This window comes from Camellia sinensis, chromosome 1 (assembly GCF_055761805.1).
Source record: "Camellia sinensis isolate YWXY chromosome 1, ASM5576180v1, whole genome shotgun sequence".
Lineage (NCBI taxonomy): Eukaryota > Viridiplantae > Streptophyta > Magnoliopsida > Ericales > Theaceae > Camellia > Camellia sinensis.
Genome location: NC_138961.1, coordinates 187,344,390 through 187,360,667, shown reverse-complemented (window position 1 = coordinate 187,360,667; position 16,278 = coordinate 187,344,390). Strand labels below are relative to the sequence as shown.

General features: G+C 37.8%; 1 protein-coding gene and 1 long non-coding RNA gene across 6 annotated transcripts; both read left to right on the top strand.

The window, feature by feature from the left end:
* Nucleotides 1-3,776: 3,776 nt before the first annotated feature.
* LOC114293640 (uncharacterized) lies at nucleotides 3,777-9,154 on the top strand. 5 transcript variants are annotated; one of them, XR_003640147.2, is made up of 5 exons: nucleotides 3,777-4,291; nucleotides 4,559-4,644; nucleotides 5,021-5,148; nucleotides 5,541-7,201; nucleotides 8,941-9,154. It is a non-coding gene; the product is annotated as an uncharacterized LOC114293640 (long non-coding RNA). The 5 variants fall into 5 exon arrangements; XR_003640148.2 differs by having other exon boundaries at nucleotides 5,538-7,201; XR_014341498.1 differs by lacking the exon at nucleotides 4,559-4,644.
* Nucleotides 9,155-13,516: 4,362 nt separating this feature from the next.
* LOC145821587 (uncharacterized) lies at nucleotides 13,517-14,775 on the top strand. Its single transcript, XM_082918118.1, has 2 exons — nucleotides 13,517-13,724; nucleotides 13,862-14,775. The coding sequence occupies exons 1-2, from the start codon at nucleotides 13,517-13,519 to the stop codon at nucleotides 14,773-14,775; spliced, it is 1,122 nt and encodes a 373-aa protein (XP_082774244.1).
* The last annotated feature ends 1,503 nt before the right edge of the window (nucleotides 14,776-16,278 follow it).

Sequence of the window (16,278 nt, the reverse complement as noted above, 5' to 3'; positions counted from 1 at the left end):
GGCCTCCACCCCTTAATTGATGACGGCAACCCCGCCACCAGACCCTTCCCTGCCGCCGCTTGTAAAGTGACCCAAGTCTCTTGTTGGCCCGAAGCCTTGTAGCATGCAAAAAACTCATCCACCGTTATCGCATCCCCCTCGTTCGCCCGCGGCCACGCGCTTGCACAGGCCAGTAAAATCTTTCACGCATTGGGCATTAGTTGACCCGGTGCCACCTCCAACCGGTTTAGCACATCCACTACCACTTGTGGAAGTGGCAACCTCAACCCCCTCTTCAACGCCTCCTCGTAGAGGGCAAACTCCCCCGGTCGAGCGTCGAATGGCCTCTCCTTCGGTGTCGGCAGCTTTAACTCTATTTCCACGGGAATTTGATATTTCTTGCGCATACCCTCCAACTCCTCTGCGGTAAAGGTCGACTTGTCGGCCTTCGTGTGCTAGTGATCTAGCTCAACTTGACTGATTGGCTTTGCAGCCGCTATCAGCGTGGACGAGCGAGGTCGCCCTGCCGGTCCCCCCTCACTCCCTACTCGCTTCTCCGTCTGTATTGCTTCGCCAGGTCCACCGCGTCGTCGTCCCTTAAGGCATCTAGTCTCACGGTGGGCACTTTCTCTTGAGCCATCTCTCTGGTATGCCTGCGTATAGCTTCTAATGCTGGTACAAGGTAGCTCACAAAATGTTGCAAAGGTGTATCACTCGACACAAAGGAGTTTACTCTTGGAATGTTTTGATTTTTTGCAAAAAGGTAGGTAAATCGGATAATACCAAAAGCCCAAGGCTTGCCTGTATTCCAAGGGTCATGATTAAATTTTGCCAGCTTGAAAATTTTCAAAAAATCCGCCAATACCGCCTTTTCAACACCCTATGTTAACCTACCTTTTCATTTCTTACCCAACGCCTAACCTCCCCCATCACGAGATTCCGCCATGTGTATGACCACGATCCACTGCTCCTTTCCCTTACCCTGTCTTTTCCACTTCAAATCACCACGTGCCCTGCCACTCCTCGAGCCCCGCGTACCGCCACTTACCCCTTCACTCGGCCACCCTTTGCGGTCGGCCCTCCTCATGGTTGGTCCCTCCACTCGGTCACCCTTCTCGGTCGACCCTCCTCATGGTCGGTCCCTCCACTCGGTCACCCTTCTCGGTCGGCCCTCCTCATGGTCGGTCTCTCCACTCGGTCACTCTTCTCGGTCTGCCCTCCTCATGGTCGGTCCCTCCACTCGGTCACCCTTCACAGTCGGCTCTCCTTATGGTCGGCCCCTTCACCCGGTCACCCTTCGCAGTCACCCCTCCTCAGGGTTGGTCCTTTCACTCGGTCACCCTTCGTGGTTGGCCCTCCTCATGGTCAGCCCCTCCGCTTGGCCACCCATTGCCGTCGACCCACCTCTTAGTCGGTTTTCGCCCCGCCGGTCTTTCACAACCGTCGCTTTCTTCATTATTCCCTTCGTTGGACTAAAGCTGCACTTGGGAATGGGGGACTACTGACATAGGTAAGCCCATAAAGGTTATAGCCCACCATTTAGGGCCCAATACATAATTCAAATACTAAAGCCCAACATTGCTAAAGCTCAATATGGCATTAAGAACCAATGACATCTAAACACGTGGCAAGAGAAGGACAAGCCATATAAGCAGACAAAGATCCTACAAAGTTATTGCACTGCACATCAGCCATTAATGAAGCCCCTTACAGCATTTATTGTGATAACCCCTCGTCGTCGAGACAGAACGTCCTCACCGTGAACAAGGCAAGCTAGAGCATAGACTTTCGGCCAAGATGACAGGTCGGAAGGGACAACGAAATGATTACCAAAGAATATAAGCAGACGTCGAAGACAAGAAGAATGTTAAGCTTTTCTATCACTAATATATCTCTACATTCCATCTCTCTTTCTAATTTGCTCGTCGGAGGTTCACTAGAGGACTCCCCGTTCCCCGTTGAACTCTTGTGCAGGTCTTCCTGTGGGCTTGGTACCTCGGACACCGGTTTGTGAAGCGTAGATCAATCCGGCCCATTTCATTTGGAACACGTTGTATTATCACCAATAAAATGAGAATTACTACTAAGTCCTTGAATGGGTAACTTGTTTCACCATTCAAGGATGAACTGTTCTTAATCAACTTCACACATTTCTAATTATAGTTGCTTACATCAACATATTGTTTTTTTCAAAAAAAGAAATATATCATTTTGTTTATCAAATTATTACGTAAAAATTAATTTGACATCCAAATATCACATTATTTTAATTTGACCTTTAAACTTTTTAAAATTTGATTAATTTACCCTCTGCCCTCTATTTTCGTCGACAATCAAATGAAACTTACTAACGTGATACCAAACTTTATTTGGAATTTCATTTTATCTCCAAACTATACCTTAAAAATTAATTTGCCTCCAAATATTAAAAAATTAAATATAAATATTTAGGGGTTGTTTGGGATGTCCTAAATAAGTGTATTTTTTGACTTTTTAGGCTAAAAAGTAGAGGAAAAAAAGATAATTGTTTGGGATAAATTTTTGACTTTTTACGAAAAAATATGTATTAAAATATTGTATAAAATAGTAAAACTACCATTTTAGCCCTACTATAATGAATTGCCTACTGACTTGGATTGTCGTGGAAGCCAGACGGTGCGTGGAAAACAAGTATAGGAGCAGATTGCCTATAGTCAGATATCGGACTAGACGGTGCTGTTCGGTCTGTGAGAGCCACCACGAGTCTCGTTTTGATAATTGAAACCGTTCAATGTGTAGAACTCGTCGAGTTTTATACGCTTGTAAAAAATTATGTTGGTCGGATATCAATAACTATCTGATGAGATTAGTTTTTTGTCAACCGTTAATTTTTCACCGTTTATTTTTTTTTTACAAAACTGATTTGATCATATAGTTATCGATATCCGAGCAACGTGATTTTTTACAGGCATATAATATTTGACGAGTTCTACACATTGAATAGTTTAGATTATCAAAACGGGACCCGTGATGGGTCCCCACAAGCCGAACAACACCATCTTGTGCAATTTTTTTTTGTGCACCCACGTGACCATCACTTCAATACTAACAGTGACTTATACTTGGCCTGTGTAAAGGAGTTTTTTTATATTTTTTTTGGTGAATAGTGATAACTTTTTTGCCTTTTTAGTAACTTTTTGACTTTTTTATATTTTTTAGTGTATGCCAAACCAGGCCTTAATAAATAATTTTTTTTATCTCAATAACGAAAATAATTAAATTTTAAATAATATACTTCGCAAAAAAAATAAAAATTCTTATTTATAATTATCTCTTTAAGTTTCAAACTATGAAGTATGGATACTTCGACAAATATGCCGTATCTATATCGGGTACTTATTGGCATATAGTACTTCGTATAGTGCTTATGTATATGTACCAAGTATATGAAACATATATTCAAAATTTTTCTTTTTAATTTTTGGTGTACCTAGACGTGCCTAATCACTACAAGAAAAAACACTTTTAGCGACCACCTTTTTTGAGTTGGTCGCACATAGTTGACTTTCTGCGACTAACATTTTTTTGGTCGCTGATGAGTTGTGTTTTAGCGACCAACAACATTTTGGTAGCTAATAGGCAATTTTTTGTGACAAAAAAAAAAAAAAAATATGATCGCAGAAAGTAATGGCGGAAGAGGGAAAAAAAAAAGATCTTGAAACCTTTTGACGACTACATTCCGCGACCACACCCAAAATTGGTCATAAATAGCTTGCTTTCTACGACCAAAATAAATTTTAGTCTCGGATGATCAAAGTTTTAGCAACCAACAACTCTTTTGGTAGCCAATACAGAACTTTTCGCGACCAAATGTAAAATGCAGTCATTGAATATAGTAGCGGGAGAGTAAACAAAATTAGGCGGGAATTCTAAACTTTTGATGAACAATTGAATTGTGGTCACAGAAAATAAAATAGTTATTTTTCAAGCATTTTGAACAATCCCAAAAACTAGTGAGCTTCTCATCCTTTTGTTATTCCCCTTTTTCTCCCAATAGCCATAGTTCCTCTCTGCCTCCATACCATCCCCATAGGCTGTTCACTTCGTCACTCTCTACCCTCCCGATCGACACTCTCTACACTCCATTCACTTCGTCACCTGTTCTCCCTCTGCCGCCAGTTCGGCTACTTCCATTTGTTTGATCTTTTATTTTGAGAGAGAGAGAGAGACAGAATGGAAGCCATTTGTTTGATCTTTTATTTTCATCTCCTTCTGCTTTGAAGGAACGAGATTGATTTTGCCAAGCTTGGATGGAGCTTAGATTATGTTCCTGGTACAATCTCTCTCAAAACCCTAAAATGATTTTGTGTTCTCTTTTGTTCCTCTGTTTCGATGTTTTCCCCATCATCTCTTCTCTCTGAAACCCTAAATTGATTCCCCCCCCCCCCCTTTTCTCTCTATATAAAACTTGAGATTTAGGAACAAGATCATGAGGCATAATGTATCCTTTTGCAGATTTAATTTGTATTTTTATCCGAAAAAGAGTTTGGAGTTGGGTTCCATACTATATCTCTCTTTATTTTCTTTTCTTTTCTTTCAGATATCATATAATGGATCATTTTTGTTGTTATCTCTCAGCTTTTCTGTCTAAAACTCTTGATAAAGCTTGTATTGTTGGATTTGCAGGTAGAAACTACATAAAAGATCATTTTTATAGAAATCTTAGTTTTTTATCTGATATGTTTTCAATGTTTTCCCCTTTCTTGCCGTCAAGTTTTTTTTTTTTGGATAATGCAATTTGGTTTATATTTTATATTTGTAGGGGAGGAATCATTTGAATTTTGCAATTTTTTGAATTCTAGATATAATTTCTTGTGTGATGATTTTTTTTTTGGTTAAATATTCAAATGTTCTTAATTTTGGATATGTAGAATCTACCTTAGTTGCATCAAGCCCTTCTCTTTGTCAACCCTAACCTGATTAAAACAAAAGCTCTCTGTAGATTTTTCATATATTTTGTTCTATATAATCTGATTTGCTTTTGAGATTGAATCAACTATAGCCTTGGTAACCACTGGGAATAAGAACTTTGAAGCCAAATTGGTGGGTATTGAATCAACTCACAATGAAGCACAATCACGATTGGAGTAATAGTTTACTTGAAGACAGTTTGGCCAAATTTTAATGTAGGTATGATTTAATTCTTTAATGGATTGTTTAGAAATTTCCCCATTTTATGATTAATTCAATACTAAATGTATATATAGTTTCTACTTTGGTTTGTTATGTATAATATTTGAGCAAATTTTAATGTGCGTATGATTTAATTTTTAGAGCTTTGATGGATTGTTATAAAATTTCCTCTATTCTTTCATGCGAGCAAGCAATATTGTGTCTTCATTTACCTTTATATTTTACCGATCACACATACTTATGTGTTATTTATATTTCTTTAAAAAAAAAGGTTGGTTAATCTCATGTCATCTTTACATTTGGCTTTCTTTTCCTTCTATTTTTTCCTAGGCAGTTTTACGTTGTTTTTCCAATAGCTCATTTGTACCATTTGGTTGTGTCTTTAGCAGGTTGAAGCTCAATTTTCAACTTGTTCTGGTTGAAGGATTTAATGACACAAATAATTTATATTTGTTGTTTCTAATGTATTATTAATTTATATATATATATTTATATATATTTGAGTTTTAAAGGCATTATTGTCCTATGTTGAGTGCCAGGACTAATAATAAAAAAACAAAGCCTTTTGTTTTACTTTTTTGTTTTCAAACATATAGAATTGGTTGTGCCCAGCATATCCATAAGCTATATCTTCATCTGGTCATTGTTAAACAAACTCAAGTACTTGCTTAGTCTGGAGAGGAGCTACAACTCGTCGAACTCTCACACATGCAGGTGTGCAAGCATAGTAATATGTTTTGTTTCTAAATTTTGAATTGTAGGCATTTTAATAATTATTAAGATGTAATTGGTGTTTTAAGTATATGGTTCTACTATTTCTTTGATACTGAGCATATGGTACCAATGTTTCTTGGTGTTTTAAGTATATGAGATCAATACTCCATTTGAATTGGAAATGTTAACTTCAAATTTCTATTCATATTGATGAACATTTCTTGGTGGGATTTGTTTTGAGTGGGTGAAGTCTGCTAAGTATGAGGCCTCCTTTCAGTCAGTAACCCTTGATTGAGGATAATTAGTGTATACACTAAACAACATTGCCTGTTTTTAATTTTCTGTATCATGATTGATACACATTTCAAGATTTTTGAAAGCAAAAATGAAAACAAAAATGTTACCAAATGCAACTATTTCCTCATCATCATATATGGAAATTGCTACATGAGGATCAGTTTAATGGAGAATATAACTCTCAACTGAATGCTATTTTATCTAAAATCTCATTGATCACGCCTCTAGAAGTCTTTTGCTGGAAAGTCTAAGTTGAAAACATGTAACAGTATGCCATTTATGTGGAGAACTAATTATAATTGGAAAATGCATTCACTTGACACTTCACAGAGGTCCTTCATTTTAGTGCTTCCTGTTGAGAGTCCATTTAAGCCTCAGCATTACGTTCTGTTTACCAATTGAAAGATCAAGTAATAACTCAATTAGTTCTTCTGGTGAGCATAATGCTTCAAATCACTTCACTCATACATACAAAGGCACCCACATTCATGTTTATGAATCTATTTAGTGGTAGAAATTCTAGATTTTATAAATTACAGATACGTTAAAACATTTCCATGTTTTTTCTTTTCTTTTTTATGTGGATAGTTTTAATTCTTGATGATTGATGAAGATCTTTTAATTAGAATGATTAAAATTTGTTTTCTTGAAATAAGAGTGTCAAAATGTAGGTTTTGAGAAAAGTTTATATACGTAATGGGGGGGATTGTTTTGTTTTTAGACTAACTTAGAATTATTCTTCAAATTAACAAGATTTTGTTTGGTTTTTCATCTTATTTTTGTATTGTGTTTAGGAATGTGCTTTGATCTCTATTGTTTAGAATTGGTATTTGCAAGGTTTTGGGGTAGGTCCAAAGCTGTCTTTTGCTTTCAATTCTATAGCTAGGTCACAAGCACATGATGAAGAGGTTAGGGGCCTTAAAGAAGAGGTAGCATCACTAAAAGGGATAATTCAATCATATGCAGGACGCTTTGAGCAGTTCGAACACTTTATGAGGCAAATGTAGGGCAATCATAGTGGATATGACTCTTTTGATGAGTAAGTACTTTAAATTATATAAACATATGTTAGTTTTTTTTTTTTTTTCAAAAAAGTAATATTTTATAACTAACCAATTTCACTTGTTCTCTTTATGCATGCTATTGAAGTGATTGTTAATGTGGGTGTTTGGGAAGTGGGTTTTTATGTAAGTTTTTTTAGTTGTAGGATATTATTGGATAAAAAATTTTTAGTGTTTGGAAAGATAGTTGGGTTTTTTTGTAGTTGGATGTGATGTTTGTAAGAGAAAAAGTGAAATGATTATGGGATTGGATGTGATATTTTGTTTGTATTTGTTTTTTTTGGTTTTGCAAAACCTTTGTCTTTTAGTGGAAAAAATGAGAAAAAAATCTGGGAACTTGGTTCCCAAACACCACCAATATTTGTTCCATTAAAGATATCTAAATTATTGATGGAGGATTTGTTTGAAGATAAGCAAAGAAAACACTTGTTCATTATCATTAAAACCCATCGTCGTCGTCATCATCATCATCATAATATAAGGGGAGGGGTGTATAGTTTGCCTTTGGTTGCAACATATGCAATATGAGAATCATTGAAAGAATGCTTAGAGCTGCCTCTCTATGAATTGCCTCAAAACACAGAAAAAAAAATATAGGACTTCCATACAAATCGATTTAGTTTTGGCATGAATAGTGTTCTTCAAAGCACTATATTAGTACAAAAAATGAATAAGTGTGAGTAGAACAAAGTCTTCATCCTTAATTGGTGAAGAAGCTTGGGGTAATTGATCTGCTATCTCCTTAATTTGAGTCAAGTAATCTTCCATAGAATAAGAATTTGATATCAATGTAAAACTTGTTCTTCAATTGGTGTATCTGTGATCTCCTTAATTTGAGTCAAGTACTCTCCTTTGATAATAATGCCTAAGTGAGTCATTTTTTTTTTTTTCATTTGATAGGCCAAACAACCTGATTCCTCTTTTTCATTTGAATCCTCTTGCCATCTCCAACTTCAATCCTAAAATTGGTCAAATAGAAGTTAACCAAAGCAAGGCTAAATGAGGCAATTAGGATTATTTCTTTCCACAACCTTGAAACACTGCTAAATTCACATGGGGATGGTGCCCACACTTGCTAGTACAAGGTTTGAATGCGTTTTGCAAGCTTAATTCGTTCTATTCTTTTCATATCATTGCTCCGTGATAGTTTGACCAATTATCATAAGACTAATAAAGATCTGAATACATATATATACACTTAATGCATTTTTGCAAGCTTAACTCGTTCTATATTTTTCAAATGTTGATTAATTTTAGTGAGAATGTAATTGGTAGGTTGAGTTAATTTCTACTTAGTCAAGAGAATCATAACCAAATTTATATTGGTAGGGAAATCCTTGTTCTACTAGGAAATAACTATAAAAATCCAATCCTAAGTGTAAGAACTCCAGCTAGAATTGACATTGGGAAAAACGCCTTCTAGCTTTTTAAGTTGCCTGTGACTCATTTGAATATTTCTACATGTTTCCTATCATAAAAATTAATAATTGTTTTTGAAAAACTTTGATGATAGTTGCCACCATCAATGAAGCATTCTCTAGTTAGATTAATTCCCTATTTTGTTTATTTTATTTTATTTTTTTGAATTGGGCACTAAGGCTGTGTGTGATTGCTAGTTTTGGGAGTGGAATTAGATCCATTGATTTTTACGAAATTAAATAGAAATGTATGCAAAAATGTTATTATCAACAACGCTTTCTTCATCGTTTTATTGTAGGTAGTTAGAGGTGTTGCCATGCATGTTTATGGACCTGAGTTTGCCAGTGCATTAATTTTAAGTTGTGCTTATACGTGGAGTTTTTGATATGTTTCGCATCGGACAAATATGACATGCACTTGGATATTAATGATTTTTGATATCTTTGATGGTTTTGGTAAATATGTTTTTGATGTAAATTCGTTGTAAACTAAATGAATGGATGGTTATTTTAGACTTGTAATGTGTTCATGTTGACAAGTGGTCGTAATTAAATAATGAACAATTAAATTCAATATAAGTTTGAGAGAGAGAGCATGAGAGAGAGAGAGAGTGAGTTTGAGAGTCTATGGTGGGGGTGCTTCTGAGTTGCGAATCGAACAAAAACTTATTATCATTCAAGTGGATGGTGAATCCAAAGGAGGCTTAGTGGAGATCATTGAGTGAAATCGACTCACGAGTTTCACAATGAAGTTAGATTTTTTGGGGGGGGGGGTCTCGTGGGCAATACAAGCTCTGCGGCAGGTTTGGGGACAGCGTAGTGTTCGATCTTTTTTCGTGAAGTACACAAGTAGTTCAGCAGTCTTTTGGCTTAAAAAATACAACAACAAAGGAGGTGTTTTTGTTGAGATGTCAAAATGGGAGGTTGGGGTGAAACGTAACAACATTATCATTCCGATAGGGGTTAATGGTCAGGGGTGGATGGCAATGGCCAAGATGCTTGAATGTGTTATCCATGGAGACTATAAGGTTCAGGATGATGAGAGAGAGATGAGGACTAAAGCCAAGGAAGGACATAATAGCAGTAATCAGTTTGTATTCAGAGCTTGCCGAGGAAACACAGAGGGGAATATGAATCTTCCTCAGAAAACAGGGGCAAACAGAGGCGTTTCATATGCCGATGTGCTTAAATCTAAATTAGATAGTTTGGGAAGCAACATTTCTTTTGTGGAGATGCGCAAGGTTGTGGTATGCACTAGAATTGATTTCTTCAATGGGTGGTCTCAGATTGAAAAGGAATTAAGTCGTTCTTTTAAAACTTCTATTGTTCTAAAGCCTTTTCAATTAATTAAGGCTTTGTTTTTGGCTAAAAATTCTGAGGAGGCTGATTACTACGGTGCTCAAGGCATGTGTTTCTTCGATAAATAGCAGTAAGGTTGGAAAGATGGTCAGAGGAGATGCTCAGTCGGGATACTGTCATCGCTTCAAATGGAGGTTGGGTCTTTGTCAATGATTTGCCTTTTAATCTTTGGAATGATAGGGTTTTTGAATGGATTGGGTCGAAGTGTGGTGGTTTGATAGAGGTGGATCGCAGAACCAGAACGTTTGAAAATCTCTTTAAGGCAAGGTTGAAAGTCAGAGGCTATGGTAACGGATTACTACCTGCGACGATTCATGTTCAGTTTGATGATATTTCGGTGGTCGTTCGACTGAAGGCTCTATCAAAGCCTTTCGGAAGATCGGAATTTCATCGGCCATGGAGGTTTTCAGGCGACTTTGGTGCCGGAGAAGAGGTAGGTGAGGAGTTTTAGGGGACAGGCCAGCCACGTGGCAAAATGGAGATAAATAGGCAGTTGGGGGATCTGATCGAGAGGGACGAGAGTAATGGAGGAAGAGTAAGAGGCGAAAAGGGCAGTCAGGTTAGGGGCCTTAATTTTAATGGGCCCAGTCAAGGGTTGGGCTCAGCCCAAGATCTGTTAGTATCAAATAAAATTAAGGATGTTGGTGGACTGGAATCATTAGGCCCAAATGTTTGTCAAATTTTTAAGGATAAGGGCCTAGGCGTTACAGGGAGCTCATCTGTTGATTTTATTCATGAAGAGAGGGACCCAAATTTAATTGATGGCCTAAGGGCTTCTCTTTCTATACTATCGGAGATTTCGGGGTTGGAATTCAATTGGATTGCAGATTACGACAGTGAGGAGGGTCTTCGAAGACGCTCATCGTTAATGGAGAGAAGTCGATTCTTATCATGTGATGTACCAGACCCAGACAATGGTGTTCCACAATTCCTGTTGCCTATTCGCGGAGTTCTGAATTCTGAGGAAGCTCAATTAGGGTTGGCAGACATGGTTGATAGGTCTGATGGGGATTTTTAGAGATTAAAGGGGATGTTAGAGGAAGGGGCTGATGATTTGTTAGAGGTTATTAGGGACTCAGAAAAGTAGATTCATAAGGTCGACGAGGGTCACTTTCAAATACATGAGGTTTTGCAAAATTTGGAGGAGTATGGATCTTCTGAGAGTTCGGAGGCAACAGCTGAAGTGGAAAATAGTGAGGATGAGCCAGATGATAATGATTGGGATCTCAATAGTTTTTTTAATGCAGTGTGCACTACTGAGGGCGAGGATTTCGGAAGGGTTTCTGATGCATTGAACTAGGTCAATCTGTCCTTTAACCAAGTGTGCACTTGTTCATCTTCTCATTTGGGGGCACAAGATCTTCGAGATTGTTCTTTTGCTGGGAAAGGGGCTAGGGGTGGGGTTTCTTTGCTTCCTCTGTCCAATTCTTTTTGTCCGGTTCGTCAAGTCTCATTAGTTGACACTGTTGTACAAGGGGTTACTTCTGAAATTCTGAGGGCCACAGTGAATGAGTCTATCATAGTGTCTGAGTCCTTACATGCTATTATCGCTCAAGGTCAGGTGAATGACAATCAAGGTAGGGTTTTGGGTAATCATTTTGACAAGGGGAGCCAGGTTTCTAGTGAAGGGAAGGAGGAATCGGAGAGATGGCTGAAGGAGTTGAGTAAGTTTGAGACTTGCCCGATTGAGGAGAATGAGGTATCGCACTTTTTGCAATTACTTCAGGTCATGGGTTTGTCATTAGTTAAAATTAAGGATACGTTTGGGCCTTTTAGGAGGTGTAATACGTCTACGAGGGAGAAAGGTGTTAGGAAGGAAGGTGAGAATAATAAAAAAGGGGTTAGGGAATTAAGGAACTTAGAAAGTTCTATTAATTATAAGAAAAGGAGATGGGTGGTTAGGGGTGGCAATGTTTCTCTATGAAGATAATTAGTTGGAATGTGAGGGGTTTGGGTTCTCGGAAAAAGAGGAGTGTTATTAAGGATTTTCTTAGTAGTCATCAACCGGACATTGTTGTTTTGTGGGAATCTAAAGTAGAAGTGTGCGACAGGAGGTTCATGCAAAGTCTTTGGGGAGTTAGACATAGAAGATGGGTGTGTTTGCCTTTAGTTGGTAGATGAGGGGGAGTTTTAATAGTGTGGGATGAGAGAGTTGTTTATGAGTGTGAAACTATAGTGGGGGAATTTTCATTATCTGTTAGGTTTAGGAATCTGGACAATTCGGAGTGGTGGTTGATTGGGGTTTATGGACCCAATAGGCCTTCTAGGCAAAGGGATTTTTGGGAGGAGCTATATGGTTTATTTGGGTTGTGCTCTCCAAATTGGTGTTTAGGAGGGGACTTTAACGTGGTTAGGAAGGTCTTAGAAAAGCTTAATGGGATTAGAACGTCTAGGGGGATTAGAGTCTTTGATTTGTTTATTTGAGAGAGTGAGTTCGTGGGTTCTCCTTTGTGTAATGCAAGATTTACATGGTCTAATCTTCAAGAGAATTTGGTGTGCTGTAGATTGGATAGATTTTTATATTCTTTGCGGTGGGAAGGGGTTTTTCCCAATTTAAGACAAGAATCGCTACCTAGATTAGTTTCAGATCACTATCCTTTTGTGATTGAAAGTTGTCCATTAAAATGGGGTCTGGTGCTTTTTAGATTTGAGAACATGTGGTTGGAGCATACATCTTTTAAACGAAATTTTGAAGAATGGTGGACGAATGCTAACTGTCATGGTTGGGAGGGTTTTAAATTTATGAGAAAGTTGTAGTAAAGGAGAAGGTGAAGTGCTGGAATAGGGAGGTTTTTGGGAATTTGGAGTCTTCAAAAAAGGAGGTGATGAGTAGAATAGTAGAGTTAGACGCTTTGGAGTTGCAAGGGGTGTTAGCTGAGTCTTTTAGGAGGGAAATATCGGAGTTGAGATTAAAATTAGAAGAGCTGACTTTTCAGGAACAAGTTTCTTGGGCTTAAAAAGCAAAAATCAAATGGTTGATGGAAGGGGATGTTAATTTAAAATTTTTTCAGAGGGTTGCAGATGGGCAAAGAAAGAAGTTCATTAAGAGATTGGAAATAAGCCCAGGGGTAATGGTGGAAAGGGAGAATCAAATTGTCAGCGGCATTTATGACTTTTATTCTAAGCTTTGTTTGAAGAAAGAGATGAGTAGACCAGGGATTGAAGGACTAGAGTGGAAAACCATTGGATCCGACAATTGCAACATGGCTTGAAAGGCCTTTTGATGAATCGAAAATTCGAGAGGCGGTCTTTGATTGTGAAAGAGACAAAGCTCCAGGTTCAGATGGTTTCTGCATGGCGGTCTTTCAGGATTGTTGGGAGGTGGTGAAAGAGGATTTGTTGAAAGTGTTTTTAGAATTTCATGAGTTGGGGGTTGTTAATTTAAGAACAAATGTTGCGTTCATCTGTTTGATTCCTAAGAAAGTGAATGCTATTAGAGTGGGAGATTTTAGGCCTATGAGTTTGGTAACGTCGTTGTATAAGATTTTGGGGAAGGTTTTATCAAAATGACTGAGGATGTCTTTAGGGGATACAGTGTCTAGGGTGCAAGGAGCTTTTGGCAAAGGAAGACAAATCTTAGATGTTGCCTTAGCAGCAAATGAAGTAGTGGAAGAATATAGGAGTTCAGGAAAGGAAGGTCTTATTTTTAAGATAGATTTTGAGAAGGCATATGACCATGTGGATTGGCAGTTTTTGGATTTTGTATTGGATAAGAAGGGATATGGTGGGCGGTGGAGATCTTGAATTAGGGGTTGTCTGTCGACTTGTAATATGTCAATCATAGTGAACGGTAAATCGCGGGGTTACGACAAGGGGACCCATTATCTCATTTTCTTTTTATTTTGGTGGTCGATGTTCTAGGAAGGATGGTTGATAGAGCTAAAGAAGCAGGTCTTTTTGCAGGGTTGGAGGTGGGGCGGGATAGAGTTAGTGTGACTCATTTACAATGTGCAGATGATAGTATATTTTTTTCCTCAGGAGATGAAAGTCAGCTACTTAATCTTCATTCGATTTTCAGACTTTTTGGGATTATTTTAGGGCTTAAGGGCAATTTGGGAAAAAATGGTGTGGTGGGTATCAATATGCAGCAAGATCAACTTCAGAACAGGGCGTCACTTTTAGGATGTGGTATAGAGTTACTTTCGTTTAAATATTTGGGTCCATTGCAGGGTAATCCTAGGAGTGAAGCTTTTTGGTCTCTTGTGGTGGAAAAGATTGGCAAGAGATTGGAAGGGTGGAGTAAGGCTTTATTATCACGTGGCGGTAGATACACTTTGGTTAGGTCTATTTTGAGTGGTATCCCTATTTATTATTTATCTTTATTCAAGATTCCGGTTAAGGTGGCAAAGTCTCTAGAAAAGTTGATGAGGGATTTTCTTTGGGAAGGGAAGGATGAGGGGAAAAAGGATCACCTGGTGAATTGGGAGTTAGTGTCGTTACTTAAGGAGAATGGGGGTTTGGCTATCGGTAATATTGTGGCTAGGAACATGGCTCTTCTTGGCAAGTGGTTATGGAGATTTCGCCTTGAGGTTGATTCATTATGGCATTCGGTTATAAGTAAATATGGGACTCATGACAATGGTAGGGATTCACAGGTGGTTTTAAGGGGTAACTGTCATGCTCCTTGGAAGTCTATTTCTCAAATTTTCACATGTTGGTCTTGTCATCTTTTTGTTCGGGTGGGCAATGGGGAACTTGTTCGATTTTGGGAGAATGTTTGGATGGGTCAGTCTTCTTTTGCTGTTGAGTGGCTCGTTGTAACGCCCTCAAAATAAACCCATAATAACCATAACATTAACATGCATTTATAAAAGAAAACGAATCATTTGAGTTATTCATCAGAGTATTCTTATTGAAAGACATCACATGTAACATCCTGCAACATCAAAATAAATGCCCTAAGGGCTTACATCTTTCCAAGCTAACACTTGGACACAAAAAGGATGAGTACTAACTCATTTACAAGTTAAGCCCTAGGCTTGAATGTTTACATGAAATCTCAAAATAACAAAATAAAACATATAACTAAAGACAAGTCTTCAAAATCCCAAACATCAAATCCTTCCAGGCTAAGTCCGTGGAGGTAGCTTATCACCTGAACCTGAAAATGATGTTCCCATAAAAGGTGAGCCACAGCCCAGTAGAAAAATACTAAACCAAATATAAGCATTGAATAAAGCTATAACATTCAATAGATGGTTAACCAAGATAATCAATTTTATCATTAAACAGTCTCATGACACTAATGTCTAAGACACATTTCACTTTCCATTATTATCAACATGGCTCAGAACCTGGCCAAACTTACAACAGTGAATTATATATCATATTCACATTACTTCCAATATCAACAAAACAAATGAGACTCATGCTCATATCAAAACACTTCATACTTCCCATTTGATACACATTTTAGTGTTGTATCAATAATCATGTAAAAACACTTCAATATAATAAGCACACATAAAAATGGTGCTAATGGAGTCCATCCCCTATCTCCTCCCAAACAAAAATTCGGTTTAGAGGTCCATCCCCTATCTTCCCCTCAACCGTGGAGTACATCCCCTATCTCCTCCCAAACAATATGCATATGCAATGCTCAATCAATACATGTAATTTCTGTATTAGTTCAATAGTCTAAATTTATGACTTAACAAATTGATTAGTTTCAATTTTCCCTAATCCGCATGCAATGTCTACAACAAGCACGACTATCCTCCACCGATAGCTCAAAACAGTTATTTCTAGACTCGAAAAATAAATATACCAACAACACCATTTAATCAATAAATTCCCCAATTTCATGGATTTAACCAAATTCCCCAATTTCCTTGAATTAATTACTCAAATCAATTTAGCAATTCAACTAGGGTTTTTTTCCCAAAATTTTCAAAGTGTCCCCAACCTATCAAAATACCAAACTTAGAACAAAACATATAAAATGGAGTAGGAAATCCCTACCTCGAAGAAAATAACCCGTATGGAGAAGATGGAGATGAAGACCAAAGACCAACGTGCTCCAAATCCCAAGTTTCTCAGATTAAAACGAAGCCCTTAACTCACTTTAACTTTTTAATAAAGGATCTAAGGTAGAAACTCACTCTAAGTAGATCAATCGAAAGAGAGAAGGTGTGTAGAGGGAGAGAGAGAGATAAAAACACTCCAGGGGCGGTTTTTAAAAAGTTATGAAGGAAAAGTAGGTCAAAAAGTGATCCAAAAAGTGAAATCACGGACTGATATAATCGACTCTACGCTCGAGCGTAGAAAGCCCCGCTCGA

Excerpts from the sequence above, each read along its gene's own strand:
- LOC145821587 (XM_082918118.1), top strand. The coding sequence starts at position 13,517 with ATGTCTTTAGGGGATACAGTGTCTAGGGTGCAAGGAGCTTTTGGCAAA. Across the intron at positions 13,725-13,861 it reads ATTGGATAAGAAGGGATATG|GAAGGATGGTTGATAGAGCT; the intron begins GTGGGCGGTGGA and ends TCGATGTTCTAG.